The sequence below is a fragment of the Leptosomus discolor genome, chromosome 5, assembly GCF_034619465.1.
Source record: "Leptosomus discolor isolate bLepDis1 chromosome 5, bLepDis1.hap2, whole genome shotgun sequence".
NCBI classification, from domain to species: domain Eukaryota; kingdom Metazoa; phylum Chordata; class Aves; order Leptosomiformes; family Leptosomidae; genus Leptosomus; species Leptosomus discolor.
In genome coordinates this window covers 62,885,620-62,908,303 of record NC_141395.1, presented here as the reverse complement: position 1 = coordinate 62,908,303, position 22,684 = coordinate 62,885,620, and the positions used below count along the sequence as shown (strand labels likewise).

At 41.4% G+C, this 22,684-nt stretch overlaps 1 protein-coding gene across 1 annotated transcript; it reads right to left on the bottom strand.

Annotated features, from left to right (window-relative positions):
* Positions 1-8,283: 8,283 nt before the first annotated feature.
* On the bottom strand, positions 8,284-22,250 carry TRHR (thyrotropin releasing hormone receptor). Its single transcript, XM_009955803.1, has 2 exons — positions 21,456-22,250; positions 8,284-8,691 (listed from the first exon to the last, which is right to left on the bottom strand). Exons 1-2 carry the CDS (start codon positions 22,248-22,250, stop codon positions 8,284-8,286), a joined length of 1,203 nt encoding a protein of 400 aa, XP_009954105.1.
* Positions 22,251-22,684: the final 434 nt, after the last annotated feature.

Here is a 22,684-nt window from a genome sequence, read left to right as displayed (position 1 = left end):
AAAGTCTAATTTATAACTTCTGTTGGGTTATTTCATTTTATTTCAGCTCATTTATTTTTACATGTACAATTTGTAACATATTTTTAACTTCCTAATGAAGCAGCAAAGTCCCCTAATTACTATATTGTTATTAATAATTATTTATTAATTAATATTTAATTATATTTAGCTTATCTTCTTGTCCTTTTGGACAAGAACAGTGAAGAAGAGGTTGTGATTGAGGAGCTCACCTGTGTGCACATAGGCACGTGCCTAATTATGTGTGAAGGATGTTAAATATGAGTCTTGGCCGGAGAGGTGAAAAGATAGCTAGAAATCAGGATTCATATGGCTGAGGTTGGGTGTAGTAGTGGGTGGGGGTTCAATGCACCATGAGTACACATGGCCCAGCCATAGTGGGTCGTCTGAGCCCAGACAGGTACAAGGGTGGCCACTGCCGAGCAGGACCATCTGCGAGCCCTGAAGCTTCACACAGAGAGGCAACCAGGTGATCTGGCCACAGCTGCAGGACTCTGACTGACCCAGGGGGCCCAACACCCCTCTGGTGTGGCTGGTGGACCAGTCAGGCCCTGAATGAGTGTGATCATGGCGGATGTCTCTGAGCATTTTCGAGGTGGAGTTTCTTCCCCCCTATCTGCTACTCTGAATAAAACTGCACAGGGACTCAGCTTGCATCTGGTAGATGCTCCTTTGGGAAATATTGCCCCCAGCTGTTGTTTACTTCCAGTGAATCAACGTTAGACATTTTTGCTGCTGGTTCTACTAGAAGCAGAAAATTTCCCTGGAGATGTGTCTCCGCATGGGTCCTGTTCATCCATAGCAGACTCACCCAGGAGCTTAGTGAGTTGTCTGCCCCTGCTCCCGAGACGATTTTTTTCCTCCCCTTTTTTTTTCAGTGCCAAATGCATAAATAATCCTTGTAGCAGGGACAAGGATTCACATGAATCCCCTCCTGTTTAAGCACTGTGACTGCTAGACTACCGGCAAACTGCTCTTCCTTCAGGAAACAAAGCTTGCTTTTTTAAGATGCTCATTCCCCTACAGATGACAAAGAATGTTGTAACATTATCTGTCCATTGCCAAGGACAATGTATTCCAGCGGTTGTCAGAAAATTAAAGTTGCAATATAATTATCTTGCTCAACATTTTATTTAGTAGCAACAAAAATCCATCACAAATTAATCTCCACATTGGCATGCATTAAAGAATTACAAAACGTTTCTTTTGAACAAAAATTTTTCTTGGTTTTTCGAAGACTACATTTATCAGCAGTATATTTCTCTGAACAATTTCACGATCATATTAATAAATAAATTTATAGACCACATGCAGTAAAAGAATGAGCTCAGAATTAGTCTTGGTAGGTGAAAAAGAAATTCCTTCTAAAACAGCTACTCTTGAATAGTTTGAATACTGATTTCAACACTATATTCACAATAGTGAATTGAAATTTCCAGGATTCAGTTCCTAAATTTAGGAATTCTGGAGTCCCAATCACTTCAGCTGAACCAATTCACGGATTGCTGTATCACTATATCCCAGTGATAATGAAAGAATGAGGAGAAAACAATCTCTTATTGAAAAGAACAAAACAGCAAAGAAACGATTCTGTCTGAAGAAGAGATAAGAAAATACTGAAAGATCATTTTGAAATTTCACTGCAGTTTGTAACAAATAAAACAACTGTACAGAGTAGAATTCATGCAACAGCGAAGAAATAAATAAGCATATGCAGCACTGTTGAAAGAAAAATCTAGCTTTGCACATTTTTGGAATAATTTATTTTTTTCCATGGTGATGTTGCTCAGATCTCAGGTTTTTTTAGAATAGCTTTTTAAAAAACAACTAAGAAATATTTGTCTGCTTCCAAAGGCCAAGTGACTGATCCAAGCAGGGGAGCTACAGCAGCTCCTGAGGCAGGATCAGTCCTTTGATCGGTTGTATTGGGAAATTGTTTTTGAATGCAAGCTGGTGGGAGCTTTAGTATTTGACTTGTGCCATTCACTTCGACAGGAGAATCATAAACCCATTCATATTACATTGGAGCTGCTTTGATATATCCTTGACACTGATCTCAAAGAGGTTATGCATTAATTTGAACCAGAGTGTGTTTTAAATACACCAAACCTTTCTCACCTGCACAATTTACCAACAACGAAGCTTCCAGCACCTCAGCATTTCGTATGGGAAGCAGCGTAGCTCCAAAAGCCAGATGCTACAGCAGCATCTCTTCTGTTACATGCTGGGTAAATTTCCAAAGAAAAATGCAATAAGAATGCAATCTTTTACATCAAAACCATTAAATGAGGATATAGACATAGATTTCAATATCGCTACCAATCAGGCAATTCTTTCAAAATAAATGTTGCAAAGAAATTTGTTATCCACAAAGTCTGGAGAAGAGGAGGCTGAGGGGAGACCTTATGGCTCTCTACAACTACCTGAAAGGAGGTTGTAGTGAGGTGGGGGTCTGTCTCTTCTCCCAAGTAACAAGCGACAGGACAAGAGGAAATGGCCTCAAGTTGTGACAGGGGAGGGTTAGATTGGACATTAGAAACAATTTCTTTACTGAAAGAGTGGTCAAACATTGGAACAGGCTGCCCAAGGAAGTGGTGGTGCTCAAAAAACATGTATATGTGGCACTTCAGAACATGGCTTAGTGGGTGTGGTGGTGTTAGGTCAATGGTTGGGCTTGATAATCTCGGAGGTCTGTTCCAATGTGTAACAGGTCTGCATGGCAAGGTTTTGGTAGCAGGGGGGGGTTACAGGTGTGGCTTCTGTACAAAGCTGCTAGAAGTTTCCCCTATGTCAGATATAGCCAATGCCAGCCGGCTTCAAGATGGACCCACCGCTGGCCAAGGCTGAGCCAATCAGCAACAGCGTTTTTCGCCTCTGTGATAACGTATTTAAGAGAGTGAAAAAGTTGTTGCGCAGCAGTAACTGCAGCGAGTGAGAGGAGTGAGAATATGTGAGAGAAACATCCTGCAGACACCAAGGTCGGTGCAGAAGGAGGGGGAGGAGATGCTCCAGGCGCCGGAGCAGCGATTCCCCTGCGGCCTGTGGTGAAGACCATGGTGAGGCAGGCTGTGCCCCTGCAGCCCATGGGCGGTGGAGCAGATGACTGCCTACACCCTGTGGAGGGCCCCCACGCCGGAATAGGTGGATACCTGAAGGAAGCTGTGACCCCGTGGGAAGCCTGCACCGGAGCAGGCTCCTGGCAGGACCTGTGGCCAGTGGAGAGAGAGAAGCCCACGCTGGAGCAGGTTTGCTGCCAGAGACCCCATGAGGGGGGCTCACGCTGGAGCAGTTCATGAAGAACCATAGCCCATGGGAGGGACTCACGCTGGAGAAGTCATGGAGGACTTTCTCCCATGAGGGGGACCCCACATTGGAGAAGGGGAAGAGTGTGAGGAGTCGTCCCCCTGAGGAGGAAGGAGTGGCAGAAAACAACAGAGCGATGAACTGACCCCAACCCCCGTTCCCTGTTCCGCCCCCTGCGCTGCTGGCAGGGAGGAGGAAGAGAAATCAGGAATAAAGTTAATCCCGTGAAAGAAGGGAGGGATGGGGGGAGGTGTTTTAAGGTTTGGTTTTATTTCTCATTACTCCTCTCTCAGTTAATTTGTAATAAATTACATTTTCCTGTAGTAGAGTCTGTTATGCCCGTGACGGCAAATGCTGAGTGATCTCCCTGTGCTTATCTCAACCCCACAAGCCTGTTGTTATTTTTTTTTCCTCTCCCCTGTCCAGTTAAGGAGGGAGAGTGACAGAGTGGCTTTGGTGGGCACCTGCCATCTGGCCAGGGTCAACCCACCACACAATGTAACAATTCTATGACTCTATGATTCTATGAAAGTAAATATATAAAGATAAATAGTTCTATTACTGAAGTCAGTAGTTGACTTCCAGTCACTTTCACTTCTAGCAAAAAAGTTTGCTATATTATTAATAAACTTAAAATCACACAAATTTTTAAAAAAATACATGCTCACATATCTCATCTACAACATCAAGGTACAAGAAAAAGGTTGATGGCTGTTATAAGCAGAAGGGCAAATGCAGAAAAAGATCTAAAATCACATCAGCAAGATATCTAGCAAAGTTTCATAGCATTAGCTGTAGTAATCAGTATAAAATTAGGATGGATTTCATTAACGTCTATAAAGCCATAGTCACAGCACATTATGAGTTAAAATCACATCTTAGATATTGCATTTGTTGACACAATTTTACATGCATAATCATTTCTGTTTGCACAAATAAATACCAGCATGAAATAATTCCTTCTCATGCCAAGTGATGATGCATACAAAATTACCTATACAGATTTTAGCACTTGTTGAAACTTCACTAAGAATATGGGCTGAAATACCTCACCCAAGCATCTGAAAAAAAAACATCAACTATGGAGACAGAGGCTGAGAAAGCACAAAGTTACTTTTTGAGCAAAAAGGCAAATAAAGGAGAGAATTTACTTCTGATATTCTCCGTCTATAGGAGTTTTAGTTCAGTCTGTACTCTGAAAGGATCAAGATAAAAGTGTGAGTTTGTGTTACTGTTATTACCCAAATACTTAGCTCAGTTCTTAGCTCAGCCAGTTGTGCTCCTAACAGTATAACCAGGTTTCCATGGCATGTGCTCTCTTTGCTTGCTCCTTGTCCTGGAGGTCTGCTCACTTTTTAAGTAACAAAAGGAGCTAGTTCTGGCACCTCTTTAGAAAGTCTGGGAGGTAGGTTCTGCTGTGAAAGCACTGGGTGATGCCTGACTGATCCCAGCATTTGAACAGTGGAAGGATTTCCACGGGCTGGCTCCACTGGCACCCACCTCCACACCCTCTCCCTCCAATATTGACCTGGAGATCCACTTTGATCAGCTGTAAGTGCTGCTGGCTGACTGCACACAAAGGCTTTACTCAGTCAGATACAAGAACTTGCTTTTACTTTGAATATGTCTCTTGGCTAAGTAAATACAAATGCCACTGTAAGATTTCATTTTACTGTGACAATTGCTTTGGAGGAAACAACTCCAGTAAATAACTTGGAGGAATACAGGTTGTGGTACCTCTCCTTGACCTCCCCTTATGGTGGCACACTGTAGTTTTAATTGTGAGCCGTAAAATGCTGTAGAACTCTGTAATTTCACATCAAGATTTACAAAGGAAAGGTTTGTTTAAAGTGTACGTCACTGCCATAGCATTGTATTTATGAGATATGATTGCCAGGTACTAACTGTAGAATAACATTGCTCTTCTTCTCTTGACTCTCGAACCTCGGTCAAGTTTGTCTGCTTGCCTGCCCTGTGACTTACTCTGTCATATTTTTCTTTTCTTATTATTTTAATAGCAGTGAAGAGCCTGGACATCCCCCTTTCTATTGTGTGGGTGTTTGGACGCCATGGTGATGGAGCATCTGCACAGCAACAGATGCCACTGCATGTGTCCAGTGGCCTGTGCAGCTCAGGCAGGCAAGCTGGCCAGCCTCAGCCCCCCAGTACACAAGGAAGAGCCCCAGTGCAGAGGATTTAGAAAACATTGCAACACAGCCTGCGCGGGTTCAGCTGCTGGCTCGGCTCCAGCCAAAGCTCTGCCAGCTCCTGCACTTCATGGGACAGGCCCCAGTGCACCGCCTGCTCTGGCAACTGCCCGCAGGTGTGGTGTTCGGCCTCCTTGTAAAACTGACTCCCCATAGTTTTAGGTAAAAGTCTCAAGAAGCAGGATAGCCCCATGGTCTCTCTCCCTTTGCTTGCCAAAATGAAAAGGCAAGTGCTGATGGAAATAAAAGATAGAAAGGGCTTTCGGGAGGACGTTTGTCATGTCTGTACTGCTGGTTAAAGACCTCCTGCTGTCGGTCCCTTCCATGCCCTGCCATCATTTTGACAAGCTAGGAAGTACCTGTGGAGCTCTGCAAGGGTAAAACAGGAGGTAAAGCGAAGATGCAGATGGAACAGGATAGAGACTGTTCGCTTCCTCCCTGCCATCCAGAGAATGTTGCATAGAGGCTTTTGGATGCAGCAGTCAAGGGTTGACATCGAAATTTAAATCTGAGACCTATCAGGATAATTTTAGTTCTCTTTAAGTTTGCAAATATGGCTGAACGTAAATGAAAGTGGTTTGAATTGTGGAAGTGGCTGTATATGCAAAGGAAAACTGGATAGGAAAGCCTTACAGTGCTCGTGAGGCTACGTCTTTCACCTCACACTGGGTAGGTTTTTTACTAGAACAATTAGGGTTTTTACAGCTTTTCAAATGTCAGGTAAAAAGCTGTGCAAAATGTTCATAACAAACAAGAATACACAGGTTTCTTCCTGAGTTTCCGTCACTGCTGCACAGGAATGGGAAAATATAATTCTAGCAAGAACACGAGCTGGTCTAAACAAAAACCAATGTGATGTGCTATGTTTTGACTGTAGCTACATCGTGGAGATCGTGGCCCCAGGCTGCTTGTCACGGGCCCATGAGTGGCTATGCTGGCAAGTGAGAAGCCATGGTGGCTTCTCTTCTGACAACACTTTTGATGCCCCGAAGTATTCTAATTGATAAACTTTGCAAAGAAAAATGAAAAAAGTGTCATTTTCCACCAAATTTTCTTCTTTTCCCTAGACATTATCTATATTGAAGCTATAAACCTCCCATAGCGGTCTGAGACACAATTACTATTGAATGAAGATAAAATTAACTAGTAAAAGCCTATCCAATGCTCTTCAATGCCTGTCAAGTTCTGACAGGATTCACTGTGAGCTGAGACTTACATTTAAAGTGGTACATCTATTAACTGTCTTGCCGAAAAAAGAAAAAAAGATTTTTTTAAAGCTTTCTACTGACATTTTAATTTGCTTAGTCCCTGCTGTGAATTCATTGAATGGTCTTCCTATTTCATGTTGTTCAAGGTAAAAAAAAGGAAAAAAAAGATTTTGTGTTCTTTGCCATCAGATATCTGCTTATTGAAGCACGTTATGATGCCTGCAATTAGATTTGTACTGCTGTGGGATGCGAGAGTCAATGGTGGGTAATTACTGTAACTGGCAGTGGTTCTGGCTGCTGTTGGACAGGCCACATTGGTTCTGCCCAGAGCAGCCATGCAGGAGGGCAGCTCCTCTCACCTCCATTGGGAGCATCATCCACTGGCCGTCTCTGTGTCTCTGGAGATGTCCCGGGTGGCCTTGATCTTCTTTCTGAGAACACAGACCACTCTTGGCCAATACATGAGACAAAGGAGTTGGGTATTCCACTGAAGCCAACTCACTTGCTTGAAGTTATGTTGTGCTAAGTGCTTCGTTCAGTTAAGGCTCAGTGGTATATTCTTTTCACTCCTCAAGAGGCTGCTTTTTCTTGTAGGATGCAGACAGGTGTGTAGGGATACATGGTAATTCCTGCAATTCTGTGAGCAGAAATGCCTTTACTTTTGTTGCAGGTTGATGGGGACAGTGCATCCAAAGGTTATTTTAGATGACTGTGTACTCAGAACAAGGTGAGCCTCAGGCCTGAAAATGAGGAGAGAAGAAGCAAACTGAGAAAAAAAAATTTTTCGTTCTCATATAATCTGCAAAAAGAAAGGAAAAAGTAAGCCTTTCTGTGGATCATCTATATTGTGAGATATAAGGTACACAGGATTATGAATAGCATTTAAGTAGTATTATGTAAAAAAAGCATTATGAAAACAGTAATATGCATCATCATGTAGAAAACAGCTGGTTTAGAGATGTGCTACACATGGGAGATGGTGCAGGCAACATGGAAATGGATGTGGTTTTCAGCACTCTCAGGACCACAGTGCTGGTGTGAGGGAGATCTGTGTCTTCCCTTAGCACCAGCTGCATGGTATCACAGGGCTAGTTAACCCCAGGCTGGAGCCAGGGGACGATGCACAAGAAAATGCCCCATTGTCCTCCTGCAGGCAGCCAGACCATGCCCGGGAGGAATCATTGAGCTTGGACGTCAATGCCCACCATCCTGCCAGACAGGTACCTGAGGCACTGTGCCCAAGCACCACTCTCTGATGCTCCACCATTACTATCTGCTTCTCCAGGGGTAAGGCTTAACCTATGTGTTTCTCTTCATCCTGCCCCATACCCCAGATCCTGCAGTCACATCATGCTTTACACAAGGTACTTTGAAAGCATCCTTTCCAGAGCCGGGCAGTTGTCCCTCCCTGCCATGGCCTGTTTGATGGTACATCATCTGTCACTGCTAGCCTCCCTGGTGTTTTGGTCTGCTGACCCAGCTGAAAGCTAGCCCAGCACAGTCCCACGCACATGAACACGGTCTGGTAGAAGACTCTACTCCAAACATCAAAATCTATTAACTGTTACCTCAGATGACAAACACGTATCACCAAGGGACAATTTTGCAGAGGACAGATAGGTATTGGTGACAGTAATATCTTCTAGCTCAGTGCTGAAGTGATCAGACTCTTTGATGACGTTATAATTTAGGGCCACGCTGTAATTGGCTGGTTTCTTCTCCCGTTTCTGCTGGCAGTTGCAGAGTTTCCTGAAGGCTGCTCTGAATTTCTGGGACATGAGATTGTAAATTACAGGATTGATCGCACTATTCAAATAAATACAGATTCTGCAAAATAGCAGGAACCAGTTTTCTTGGAAGGGGATGGAGAGAAAGGAATTGACCACGACCAGCGTGCGGTAGGGCATCCATAGAAATGCAAATAAGATCACAACAACAGCCAACATCTTGGTAACCTGAGGGAACACAGAGGTAGACAGAAGAGAGGCAGAAGGTTAGTACTCATCTTGGAAGGAACATGTGCATTCCTACATCTCTAGGGCCAAAGCAAAACTATGGACAGACTCTTCAGCTGGGAATTTCTGATCAATGTTTCATTTGGAAAGGTTTTCTACAGTAAGAAGGAAAAAAAAAAGCTGGCTCCAAATTCCTCCTAGTTTTTGTTAAATGACTCTTGTCAGGTAACATGCCAGTAAATTAATTATTGTAGACCTTAAACTTTGCAACTTCTTAAGCTAGAAGGAGGTGTTGATTCAAATGGAAAAAAAGGGGTATAAAGCCTTTTTTTCCTAATCACATTAGATCTTCTCCTTTAGATGGGTATAGTCTGTAGAGTAACTGAACCTGAAGCCTATTTAGATTATCTACTTTAACAGCCAACCTAAAAGAATTTCCAAAAGCCAAAATGAATGGAAAAAAACCCCAAACCAACCAAAAAGAAGAATTGGATTTATTTCTGTTCCTCAAATCCTCAATATTTAATCAGATCTTCATTATTTGATGTTTACATCAAATAAATTTCAATTTTTAAATTTCAAAAATCAAATTAGAGTTTACAGAGCTGGGAAAAAAAATATAATAAATAAAACTTGATTATTATAAGAACTTTCATTTATTGTGTAAATTTGTCTTGAATAAAGAAGAGAATAACCTTTGAGGATACCCAGGATAGCTGAAATGAAGCAAACAAGAAATAATTTAAAAACCAGAAAAAACACCCACTGTAAAAAGACTCTTTCTCTTGTAAATAATTTAATTCTGGTGTATAGAGTATTCCCTAGTGTCTACCTTAAAGAAAGTTTGAAAGATGATAATAAGCAAGGCAGAAAGTACAGTGTGTCCTGGTTTGGGCTAAACCAGAACTAATTCTGTTTTAGTGCTTTAACTTTTCAGTTAAGTCTACTCTAACTAATGGCATTTTCTGAAACAGCAACATGCTTTTCCAGTGACTGCTCCTAGCAGTGATAAGGCCTGATGTTTATAGTTCATACCAAGGAATGGGATGCAGAGAGGCCCCTGCTTATACTTGTTCTTGTAGCGACCAAGGTCACTGCTAAATCTCATATTCCATGTTGGGGTGCCAGGAGGGAAAAGGGTTGCAAGCACAAAAAAGGTCACACTTGCAGGGAGAAGCGAACTGGACAGGTGACCCAAACCTGACCAACAGAGTATTCCATCCCATACACGTCATAGTCAACATAAAGCTGAGAGATCACGAGGGTCTCGCCCTCTTGCTCTCTTCTTCGATGGCCGACATCTGAGGAGGACTCTGTCTGTTCTTCTGTCGTCGATCCCAATCTGTGCATCCCTGAATCCAGTGCCTGAGTCCAGCTCCTGCATCCCGTCCCTGCCTGCTGCCGTGTCCAGCCTGGGACTGCCCCAGTGCCAGCCCTGCAGAGTGGTGGTGACATATCGTCATCAGGGTCGGGGGAGTTGGGTTCGGTATTGGTTTTGTATATATTTGTACATATTGTATATATTTCATTATTTCCTTATTCCTATTATTATCTTTTCTTTTATTGTTATTATTTCATTAAAGCTGTTTTAGTTTTTTTTCCAAACCGTAAAGTCTCTCTCCCTTGTTCTCTTTTCTTTTCCTTTTGGGAGGGGAGAGGGGTTAATAGAGAGCATCTGTCATTTGTTAGTGGCCGGCCCAGCCTCAAACCGTGACACAGTGAGATGTGACAGTGGGATAGTATGGTGGCACGGCCTCATGTAAGTCAGGAGATGACTTGGTTAGCTGTGTGTGCATGAACTGACTTTGGTGAGCTACAACTGCTTCTTTTGGTTGTGGTTTTTTTACTAGTTGCCTTTCTTCTTGACATAAAACTGTTGTTGCCTATCAACACATTAGTTTAAAGAATGTTTTACCTTTGCTTTATTCCTTCTTTCTGGGTACCTGAAGTTATACTTCAATGAAACAGCACCTCCTGTAACCGCAGGATGCATTCTGGTTGTATGGGTTATAATTCCTTTGCTTGCAGAAAGGATAGATATAGATTGATAAGAGTTTCAGTTGTTTCCAGGGGGACAGACAGATAATTCCAGTAAAATCACTCATAAACACATGCTAGTTTTAGGTGTGTTTTTTAGTTTGAACTTTCAAGAGACTGTATAATTCTCTCGTCTTCTGATCACAAAGCTCATTATATTCACCATATTCAAAATATATTTACATATTTAAAAGCTACGATTTTATCCTATAATTCTCCCTTCACCCTCACTTTTGATTTCCCTACAGCCATGTTCAGTGGAAGTAAAAATGAGACTAAGAAATATGATCTCCTTTTTTGTCACCTGATTCAATAGTTCCTTATGTCTAGAAGGAAATGTATGAATCTAGACTGCCTTTCTTGTTTGCTGTGCACAAACACTCATCATAACAGAGCAAAATGCCAATGTGAATGTCTCGGGTAGCTAAAAGTGAAGCCTGAAGTACCAGGCCTGTAGCTATGGCCTAATTGCTTCTAACCCTTATCAGGCCTGTAGCAAAAGCCTAATTGCTTCTAACATTTCTCTACTGTTTAATTTTTTAACATACAGACTAACACTTTTCAGGAAGTCAGATAAACCTTGAAACTAAATAATCACTTCAAGGCCTGTAAATAAGTAATTAGATAGGTGGAAACCTGTGCATTTGTGTGTATAAATGACTGTCAAAGGTGTCTGAGGGTGTGCTGACTTTGTGGTGAAAGACCCCTAGCACCTGGGCCTGAATAAAGCAATATCTCTCTCTAAACTCTGATAGTTTGAGAATCTTTATGTTGGGTAACAAAAGGTTGATTTTTCCTTATTGCAGAACCCCTTCTAAAAGGACCAGTCCTGTGAATATGGCTGCAAAGAGCAAGGTGACCCAGTACTGATCTGCTCTGGCTGAGGAAGACTCAGGACTCCTCACCTGCTGCCTCTCCTCCCTCCTGCCTGACTCCAGCCTATGCCTCCAAATTGGGCAAATCCATTCAACTGAAAATCACCATTCATCATGGAAAATAATCCACATTTAAAGGAAGAAGCTAACCATTTGTGAGGCTTGGATCAACAATGGGACTGAGCTCAACTAACAGATGTGTTGCATCTGCTCAGGCATTCTGAGAGTGAGTTGATAATAGTCTACACAGGTATCAAAGTACTTCACTACCAAAAGCTCAGCAGGGGACTCTGTTATCATACCTGCTGTTCATTGACAATTTACACTTCTTCTGATCATTTCTTTAACAAACAATTGCTCAGAGAATCACTTACAATGGTGCAGCTATCAGTTTGAGTCCTGAGTTGAACTAGAAGCAAATTGATCTTACTGTCAGGAAGGGGATATCTTAGAGTCACACAATTAATACTTTACAGCAATGAAAAAAAGGCTGTTACTCTTCAAGTGACTGTGTCTTATATGCCTCAAAGACATGTATGTATGTAGTGTGCAAACTATTAGCTGGATTTATGTATACTGACAGCTTGAAGTGTGTTTTCCTTCTGTCTAGCACCACTAGCTTGTACTGCTGCCATATTCAGCTTACCGAGGCTGTGACTTGATGGTATGTTAGAACTGGCTCTTAGCAGAAGGTGAAAAATACCATGGCCATAGCACAAAGTGCCCTGAGCTGAGATCAATTCAGTTTGCAGGTTTGAATGTGTTTAAAAATGCCAAGAGGTTAGCTTTGCACCTTCAGGCTTTATGCCAGATAAGACATTGTTTTGCAGCACTCAGCCTCTGCCTTTTCCTGGTCTTGCCATAAACTGAAGCCAAAGTAACCTGTGCCTTCAGCTAAAAAAGCAGTTCTGTTCTCACCTCTCTCTTTGTGCCGGCCCCAAAGATGAGGGTGTGGGTCAGGTCAGACAGCTAGTCCAACTGAAAAATAGGCACTTCTTCATAGAGCTGTTTTTTGTTTTGCTCAGGTCAGTGATCCAACTCATATACCCGTATGCACAGAGCCTACAGCCAGTGCAAGAGAAGAGGCAAAAGCATGTAGCCATGGCTGGCACCTCTTTGGTGGTACCTCTTGGTGGTTCAGGCAGTGCAGGACAATGGGGAGAATTCACCATAATTTTAAACTAGCTACAGTGCATGTCCTTCCAAAGCTGCCGAAAACCCCACAAAACTGGCACAAGCTCTCTGTTGCCAGGCAGAAATTCCATTGCCTGATCCATCTGACAAGTAGTGGTTGTGTCTCTGGGACCCACTGCGAGGCCCTGAGTTCAGGTAGTTACTTGCTCGTTGGTAAATCCTCCCTAAGCTGGCTCTGGAGACAGTGGCTTTTCACGCTCAGCTGCCTCAGAGCATGACCTATGTGCAAATGACAGCAGCTCCTAGAAGGTGCTCTGGCACTGCTCACTTTGTCCCCAGCGTGGCCAGAGGGCTTGTCATCCCACTGCAGGCTGAGGCACCCCTCAGGTCTTCTGACTCAAAGGTGCTGCAAGCACACCCTGGACTTTTTGGGACCTGAATTTGCCTTTATAGATGAACTCAGCTTCTAAACAAGTGATTTAGGCCAAAGCTGCTTTCTTATCCACACCAAAAATCTTCATTGGGGTGGATGGGGCTACACAGAAACAGCTTAGAGGAAAGTTTGGTCCGCTTTTCTTAAGTAAACTGCCATATCCTTTTTCAAATCACTTCATACGAAACATAACTAAACATCATTTGGGGTGGGAGGGGGATGGAGGGCCTAATTATTTGATGTCAGTGGAGTACTAAGAGGACAAACTTTTGTGAGAACCTTCTTTTTATTACCTGTAACCATATACCAAAGTTCCCTGAAAGCAGCAGCACTAGCATCCTCATTCATTACTCAGATGAAGGCAAGTATACACTGATTGCTCTTTTCTTGTGGATGTACACTGTGTAGCCTATATTCAGAATACAAATTATTCTTGGTTAAGAGACTGAAAACATGATTAAAAAGCTTGGAGCAAATCCATTTCAGTCCAAATTTCAAGTCTACTTTGAACGACAGCAAAATGTTTGAGATTGAATATGTTCCTGGCTGCATACAACCATTCCTCAAGCCCTATATTTTGGTTTCTGAGAATGTTCTGAAAAACATTTAAAATGTTTGTTACTAAACAGATTCCAAATATTTTAATTTTGAAATAGTATTCTCCTTTTCCTTCCTGCTTCCTTCATTCCAAGGAAGTGCTTTTGCAAGACATTTTCATTACCATGTTACAGACAGTTTGGTAGTTGCTTCCTTCTCCTTTGAATACTAATCTTTCTTACATTGATAGGTAAAAGTAATAGTCATACTTACTAAGTCACTGTGCCATAGAGTCACTCTGGTGTTTTAAAGGCATGTAATAGAATCTTTCTTTCTTGTGCTTGGTGGTGTTCATTGCAATGCACAGAGATGGTATATGCCAGTCCGTGATTTTGTAATCCAAAAGAAGTTGTACAATGAGGAGGAGGATTAAATAAATAAAAGGATTAAGGTCTTGATATAACAACACTGCAAGTGAAACCAAGTGATATGATTGAGGCTTTCATGTAAGCTGTATAAAACTTATCTTGCTTTGCAAGCTGAAATCTGTGCTTGCTCTGCTGTGAGAGAACAGAGCGGTTTCTCTGGGTGGCAGGTCATCACGTGCTGCATCAATGTCTAAGACAGGACTTTCTCTAGAGGGTGACGTAGCTGTTTTAATCAACCTTGGAGGGACTTTTGATGATTTCATTGGACTAAGCAACTAACTTTGTGAGATAAGCGTAATGTTAAGTGAGTTGGATTCAATCTCAAGTATAAACAAACCTGTTTGCTATCTAAGGCTGTATTTATTTTTCACATTCCCCTTGATACCTGAGGAAACTAGGAATTCCTTTGCGGAAAGCAAAAAATCTACCTGCAAATATGGAATTCAGTGTTCATATTATGGATGGACAAGAAAAAAAACTGGGTTCTGTTGGCTGAACTAGGTCGGATAAAATGGAAGTGTGGGAGAGATCAGAACCAGGATCTGATCTGGAGGAACGGACAGATGAGAAGCATATGGGAAAGAGAAAAGGAAGCACACAGCTCAGGTTGTGATTCCATGAGCACATCGGCCAGACAATGTATGGGCACTTAGCTGCTATAAAAATGGGACTAGGTTGCTTCCTTGTCTTCCCATCTGCTTCCCCTGGCCTCTTGCTCTCTTTTAAAATGTAATGGGCCACTTGCCAAGGTAGCTTACAGAACAGGTACTCTTAGAAAAAAAGGGATTTAATTTTCCTCACATTTTTCAAGTTTTCCTGTGTGACAGGCAAATCCCTTTTCTATCCTTCAGGTTTAAGTAAGTTCCCTCCCTCTCTTCTTTCTTCCCTCAGTGCCTGTGTCTTCAGGACATTTTCTTGCTTCTGAGGAGGAAAAAATGGTTCAAATCTTCAGAAGAAAAAGCATTAATGTTTTAGGAATGCTGAGAGATCCTAGTACCTGTGCTGCTAGAAAAAAAAAGAAGCACTGTTAGCAAAATTAAGGACCCACAGGGAAAAAAAAAGGCAGAAATAGCTTTTCTTCCTTCTAAAGTATGCTGTAAAGAAACATTTAATGTTGGTTGGTGCTACTTGTTAGCGAACCTTTGTTTTATTGTGAAATCTGGTCTGAATACTTTGAATAACACATTTTCTATTTATGAAATTAAACCTTTCTTTCCCTTTTGTCTTTTTAATAAAAGGCTTGGGAATAGAATGCTTAAAATGGACAAGAGGGGAAACTATGATCAACCTTCAACTTTTACCATCACAAGTACACATCTGTTCTGAATTAATTGTCCTAAACAACTATAAAATAAGTGGCTAAACCTTCCAAATTTCAAATAGGAACAATTATCATTTTATTTGCTGCAAGCAAAGACAGTTTAAAGTAAGTGAATTGTAGTAGTGCTGTACATAAAAAGTAAAGAAAAAGAAGTGCTGAGATTTATTTTGATACTCATGGTACTTTATGGTTTAAAACTACAGAAAGGAAGACTATGAGTAAGGACTAAGCAATTATTAGCTTGGATTTCAGGCATATGTGAAGCTGAAGCTGTAAAGTATGTGAATGTAAGTTGAGTATGAACCGCCGCTTGACAGAGGCAATGAGCCAATTATATTGAATTTGGTTTGTCTGAGACTTTTGGTAATGGACAATCTGGTCAAAATTTTGGTACAGGCACTTGTATTTTTACCTGATTGAATGTATGCACACACATTACAGTTTATTGCAATAAATGTCTGTAACCACAGTTAACGTTTGCTCAATTGCTATTAATTTTGATTAGGATACAGTCAGTGAATGTGTTTTCTGGAAACTTAACAATAGGGATGGTTTGCAAATACCAGTAACAGGCCATTTTGCAATAGTAAAGACATAAACTGGTAGGCTAACGCAATCATATGCATGCCTGAAAAATAAAAGATCTAACTGTTACATCTGCCTTTGCAACTGCAATGAAAAAGCTAAAACAAAGTGGCAGAACAGCTACCTAGTAGGCTAAAAAGTCAGATGTCTTCAGCCTACCACAGCACCACTGAAAGTGCTATTACTATTGAGGTTGGACTGGATGATCTCCAGAGGTGCCTGCCAGTCTCAGTGGTTCTGTGAAATTATAACAGAGGATTGGAGGGAAATTTCTTTAGTCTAAGGTCCTGAGAGATCTGGGAAAAAGCCCCTTGTTGGCTCATTATCCTTTGTATCACGTTCAATCTTGCCACTACTTGCAGTTTTTACCCTAGTTCAACGACAACAATTGCAGTTTCCCAGTGCTTCATGAGGTCCAGGATTCCCTACAAGTTCAGATTATGTGTTTAATTGGACAGCATCAAATTCATAGTCTGTATTTTCTGGTGAGTGAGTAGAAATCAACGTCAATTCACTTCCTCAGGACCTGTGATCATCTGTCTAAATGATCATATAGTTGTTAAATAAATCTTAACATTGAATTTGCATTGAAGTTCCTTCTTTGGCTCTGAATCAAGAAAATGGGACTTTGAACTGTCTGGCCTTAAGAGATACTCTTTGTCATGATATCATCTTCTAATCATATTGATCTTTCCTCTGCTAAACTTTGAAGTTTCAGCTACTGTGACCTGGGTTCAACTGAAGGGTGCTGGAAAATTTTGCTTTCTTAACTTCCCTCTTGTTTAACTTGAGGAACCAAGTACATCAGAACTATTTCATTCTGTTTTCTTAGGTTCAAATTATGCAAATCACTCAGCAGAAATACTCTAGTGTTGTCAAAGAAGACCTCACTCTTAGTCACCTTTTCATTTTCTCCTAAACATCATCTTGTTCCAAAAAACGTTATACCACTGCTTATGACCGAGACCCTCTATCGGCAGCCAAATGCTTTCCCACAGTATTGTTCAGCTATATATGATTTAGCTCATCATCAGTGGATGTAAGAATGGAGTTTGACACATCCTACGGGTACATATTGGTGCTCCTTTCCTTGGTAGAACTTTAGTTTGCAGTGTAAACAAATAACTCATAATTTCAGTAGCTGTCCAACATCAGCAGTAATAGATGTTATTCAGTTCAACGAAAACATTTTGGAAATGGAGATACTTTATGAGAAAATAAAGCTTATTTTGTGCCTTTCCCTTTGTTTTGACATTTAAAAAAAAAAAAAAGACTGATTTTTATACCTAATTTTTTTGCTTCCCTGTTCAGTTTTGTCTTGCAGTGCTTTGAATGAAAACTTCAGGGGGCCCTGAAGAGTACTTTGAAGGCTTTGTCCATCAGCAGTTGTTGATATGGGGGTATTGATACTTTAGTAAACATATTTTGTTTCTGTTAGCTTTCCAAACATTAAAATGAAATAAATATTTACTAGAACTAACATAGTGCAGTGACTTTTAAATGATGTAGGTGGGATGGTGAAGGCAGGAAAACAAAATGCTTAAGCAAAGGACCACTTTCTACTTGGAAGAGCTGATTTTTGTTCATTGGAGGTGTACTATAGATTCATTCTGACCTCATCCCTAGTCATCCCACATGAAAAATACGTTAAAATAGGCTTGACTCACCATTCTAAAATATATTCCAGGCCTTCTTTCTAAATCAGAGAACGCTCTAAATTGCCGTTCTGTTTTGAAAATAAAACAAAAGCCCTCTGACCACCTGACCACTTTTTTCCCCTTCAGTGCTGGTGTTATGTCTGTTTACATCAGAGACCAAAAATATCTGTTCTGATGAAATTAAACATGGTCTATCAAGTCTCCTTTCAGAGTAGCCACCTCCCTCCTCCCTGTTTATCTCACTGCTGAGCTTCTCCCCTCTCTCGCCTTGCCTCAGCTTAGGTAGCTATCCTCCATAGTTGTAAGGAAATGGTTATTTTACTCTATATTTTCTTCCTCTCTGAGCATAGAGCTATTTTGTATGTCATATCAGGGTTGTTCCTCCCTTGACCTGCTCTTTCCATCAGTGCCAGATGTGAGGAAGAATCCTAGGTGTTGGATCCAGAGTGGTTTCCAAGTTGGTCTTTGCATTTTTAGTCCATCAGCTTCTAAGTCTAGGCTAACTCTCATACCGGAAACCTAAGTGATGTATTGTCATTTTTGAAGAAAACAATTGAAATTGCATAGCTGTATGACTCAGAATAGAAAGTATTGACTGTAAATAGAAGACTAATTCTTGGAAGCAGACATAGAAACACAAAGCTGACAGTACAAACATAGCTATACGCTAAAACAACAATATAGCTTAAAAAAACCCTCTAAAAACCAACAGGATGACACAGTCTATTTCTGCCATGAGTTGGAAACAGCCTCAGATAGTGCTTTTCAACTAAAACAGACTCCATGACAAGTCAGGGGAGAAAATGCTTACTTACTCAGGTAAAAAGCAGGTTTTGACCTTTTTTAACAATGGAAGACCTTCCAAACATAGATGAGATACTGGGAAGTCCCAAGAAAATTAAAGCAGATAGCATAACCTGGCAGTCTGGGTCAAGCTAAGTCCAGATTAGTAAAGAAATCCATGTGAGACCGAGTGGGGAAATCAACTCACATACTGCCATGTTGGATTAATCATCATCAAAAGTGTTTATGAAATTAATAAGTTAAACCTTCATGAAGGTTGAGGAAGCCTATCTAACTTACTGTTTCATTCTGGTATATTATATAAATGTGAGCACATAATGGGTGAATTATAATAATGAATCATAATCATGCAATGGAACCAAATCTCCATGTCCAAGTTTTTACAGTGGGGAGGCTGCAGGGGTGATCTCTCTGAGAAGAGGCCTAGGGCTGTCCCATACCAGACACAAACATTTCCATCCAGCTCCAACAGACCCACCACAGGACACAGCTGAGCCCATTGGCCAAGCTGGTTGTGCCTCTGTGAAAAATTATTTAAGAAACAGCAAAAACACTGGAGAGAGAGAGTGGGGAGAAGTGAGAAACGGCAGAGGTAACATTGGAGTCAGAGGAGGAGATGCTCCTTGGCAAAGCAGGCACCACCTGAAGGCACTGCAGCCCATGAAGGACCCACACTGAAACAAAGGAAAAGAGTGAAAAGGAAGGAGTGACAGAGACAAGCCTCTGCAACCTGACTACAACTCTCTCTGGCCTTGTGGCCTCATCGAAGGGACTGAGTGTAACTTGTGGCTATAACAAGGGACAATAAATTGGCAATAAATGAAGTTAATTTTCCACAAGTCGAGTCTGTATTGCCCACGACAATAACTGATAAGTTATCTTCCTGTCATTATCTTGATCCATGAGCTTTCTTGCTCCTGTTCTTCCCATTTTCTTCCCTGTCCTGCTATGGGAGGGAGAATGAGCAAGCAGCTGGGTAGATGTTTGGTTGCCAGCCAGAGCCAACCCACCACAGGAACATGAACAAATTTAGTTTTGTAGAAATTCTCTTGGATATAGATGAGAACTGCCACGGGAGTAGGAAGTGTACACAATATTTTCAGCCACTTTTTCTACTGATCACATGCTGGACATTGTATGCAACGCCGTCACTGTAGGGCAAGTGCAGTTCCAAGAAGTCATATAGACAGTTTTACATGACAGCAGAACTCACTATGAGGCCAGACTATACTGTCAGCTATACATGCCTATGCCAGCGCAATAGGAAATTTTCACTTGTGTATCTTACTAACTGTTGAGATTTAAATTTTTTTTTTTTAATATGAATTTGTGTTTTCCCATTTTACACCACCGGCTATATTTTGCGTGCTGCTATTACATAAAAAAATAGTACTGTTAATGCCACATTATCCCTGCTTTTCTTCCTGTGCTGTACTCTATGCAAATGCTAGTTTTATTCATAATGATGCTACTTTAAACAATCAGGTTACTTAGGCTTTTAGAAAAAGTCTTGATGTCTTTACAAGACATAAAAGACATCACATTATAATCACTTTTTGGTTTCATAATAAAACAGTATCCACATTCAGCAATGCTCAATATAAAAGACTTGTCTGTTTTGCAAGTGATACTAAGCACACATAATCAAGCACGTATACTAAAGTGATATTGAGAACTTGAAAAGTTAATTATATTCTTCTTCTACTAATTAATGGACAAAAATCCCAAACGCTTCTAGTCTGACTATAACTATAATTGGAGACACATAATTAAATATAACCTAGCCCACAAGTTTCAGTTGTGCATTTCAATCATACTCTAGTGCTCTGTGAGCGCTCGATGCTCTAGCAGGCAGCTCAGTTAACTTTTGAGGTCAGTGCCATCTCTGCAATAAGGGAAAACGGTCCCTCTCAGTAGCAATCTACATAAAAGAAGAAGAATATAAATTCCAACCCATCACCCAAGGAGTGCACTCGGCTTGTTTGAAAAGGTGTGCAGCTCAGCTTTGCTTCCTGAGGGAACTGTAGAGCACAGGGAGGTAGCAGCACCCCGCTTGGCAAAGTGACCCTCCGGGGTGCTGTGCAGTGGCTGCTGAGGGGTGTGAGCCAAGTCACTCAGTGTGGAGCTTTGCTTCCCAATGCTCTCCTCAAGCTGCCTGACCCACCAGAGCCTGCTTCCGAGAGGCATCTGCGAAGCCATGCACGCTGCGTTTCTCAGCACTGCTCCCGACTGTGCTACCTGCTGCATTCTATCTGCATATAAGGCAGTGTGGTTTATTGCAAATATCCCTAAATTAATCTACTAACTGTATTTTACCAGTATAATTACACAATGCAGCATACATATTTAACAATATAAAAAGAATCTAGTCAAACCTATGCCTCAGTTTTGAGTCATCAAGACATAAAAATATTTTATGAGACACAGAATAACAAAGATACTTAACATTTACAGATCAGTTTTATATATAGACTTGCTTAAGTAGATTTTTCATAGCAGAGTTAGAGACAGGAAAAGTAGAAACTTCATTACATTTGCAGAGTGCCTTAGCCGGGACAAAAACTCAAGTGTCCTAAACTCCCAGGCTAGTTACTTCTCTTCAGATCTCAAAAATAACTCGCGTCACTTTGTATATTTGGCAGGATTACTAACAGGTTGTAACATAAAGAAACTATAGTTAAAAATGTTTCATTATTTATCAACACTTCCTAATTGCTTTTTGATAGAGAAGATAAAATACTATTTGTTTTTCAGTCCTTGCAGTAGGTAATAATGAATAAGCAAGAAGAAATACCTATTTGTATGTATGTGTATACATATCACAGAATTTCAGCTTGATTACTTAGCAAAAAGGAACAATATGTTTTAAACCCTTCCACAGGTTAAGAGTAATCATCTCTAAAACAAGTGGGTTTTAGGTTTCAGAAAGCCGTTTCAAACTGCTGTTCCTACCTGCCTTCGAGAAGCAATAGTGCTATTGAAACTCCTGTTAGTGATCTTGGAATCCATAGGCTTGCTTTGGTGAGCCACGTCATTCCTCCATGTCTTAGAGTTTTCCTTTGGGTCCGAAGGTATGGGATTCAGGAACAGTATTCTAGCAATCAGGCCATAGAGGACAGTCGCCAATACCATTGGCACAACATAAAATATACCAAAGTCCATCATGTAGATAGGAGAGTAATAGCTCCTGGATACCTTGTAGCCACAGGACACAACAGTAGTGTCCCTGTAGACTACTGTATTAAGGTCTAGCAAGAAAAACCAGAGCATACAGTATATGGAGGTGAAAGCCCAGACAAAAATAATTATCTTTTTGGCTCTTGAAAAAGTACATAGGAATTGAGCTTTGATTGGATGGCAGATGGCTATGTATCTCTCAATGGTGAAGGCAGTGATGGAAAAAGAAGAAGCATTGATCCCTAGGTACTGGAAATAAGTGATGCAGAGACACCCCACGTAGCCATACACCCAGGATCTATACAGGCTTTCTGTGATATTGGGTAGTCCTGCAGCCACAAGCACCATGAGATCTGCCACAGCCAGACTCACCAGATAGCAGTTAGTGGGAGTTCTCATGTGTTTGGTTCTGAGGACCACCAAAACCACCATGATGTTGCCCACGATGCCCAGTCCGCAGATAAGGAGGACCAAGAGGATGGTAACCACTTGGTATTCAGTTGTAACGATCTCCTGGCTTGATAGTGGCAGCCCAGTTTGGTTCTGCTCATCCCCTGTGCCATTCTCCATCTTCACCAGACCACTGTTTTTTCTGCCCAGCACTCGGTCTCAGCACATGTTCTGCATGGTCCCCTGCAAAAGAGCGAGTGGAGCAGAGCTTGGGTGAGCCACAGCCCCAGAACACATTCTCCATGTAGTCACAGTCTCATTCCTGTACTGTCCTCTACTCCCTCGGAAGCACCTGGACTTTCAGTCTTTGTAAATTCAATTACTGGACAGGTTAATCCCTCTAAGACTCCAGCTCATTCGCACAGGTTAAAAAGCTGTTTTTTCATAGCCGGTTTAGGTATTCATGAAAACACAGCGTGTGGAGATGGGAGCTTCCCCCCTGCGGAGGAGGAGGAGGCAGCGCGGCGGGGAAAGCAGAGCCCTCCTGCACTGCCAGCTGGCTAAAGCGCCGCACGGGACTGAGTGGATCCAGTCCAGGCAGACTTCAGCATCAC

Excerpts from the sequence above, each read along its gene's own strand:
- TRHR (XM_009955803.1), bottom strand. The coding sequence starts at position 22,250 with ATGGAGAATGGCACAGGGGATGAGCAGAACCAAACTGGGCTGCCACTA. Across the intron at positions 8,692-21,455 it reads CTATTGCTTCTCGAAGGCAG|GTTACCAAGATGTTGGCTGT; the intron begins GTAGGAACAGCA and ends GTGTTCCCTCAG.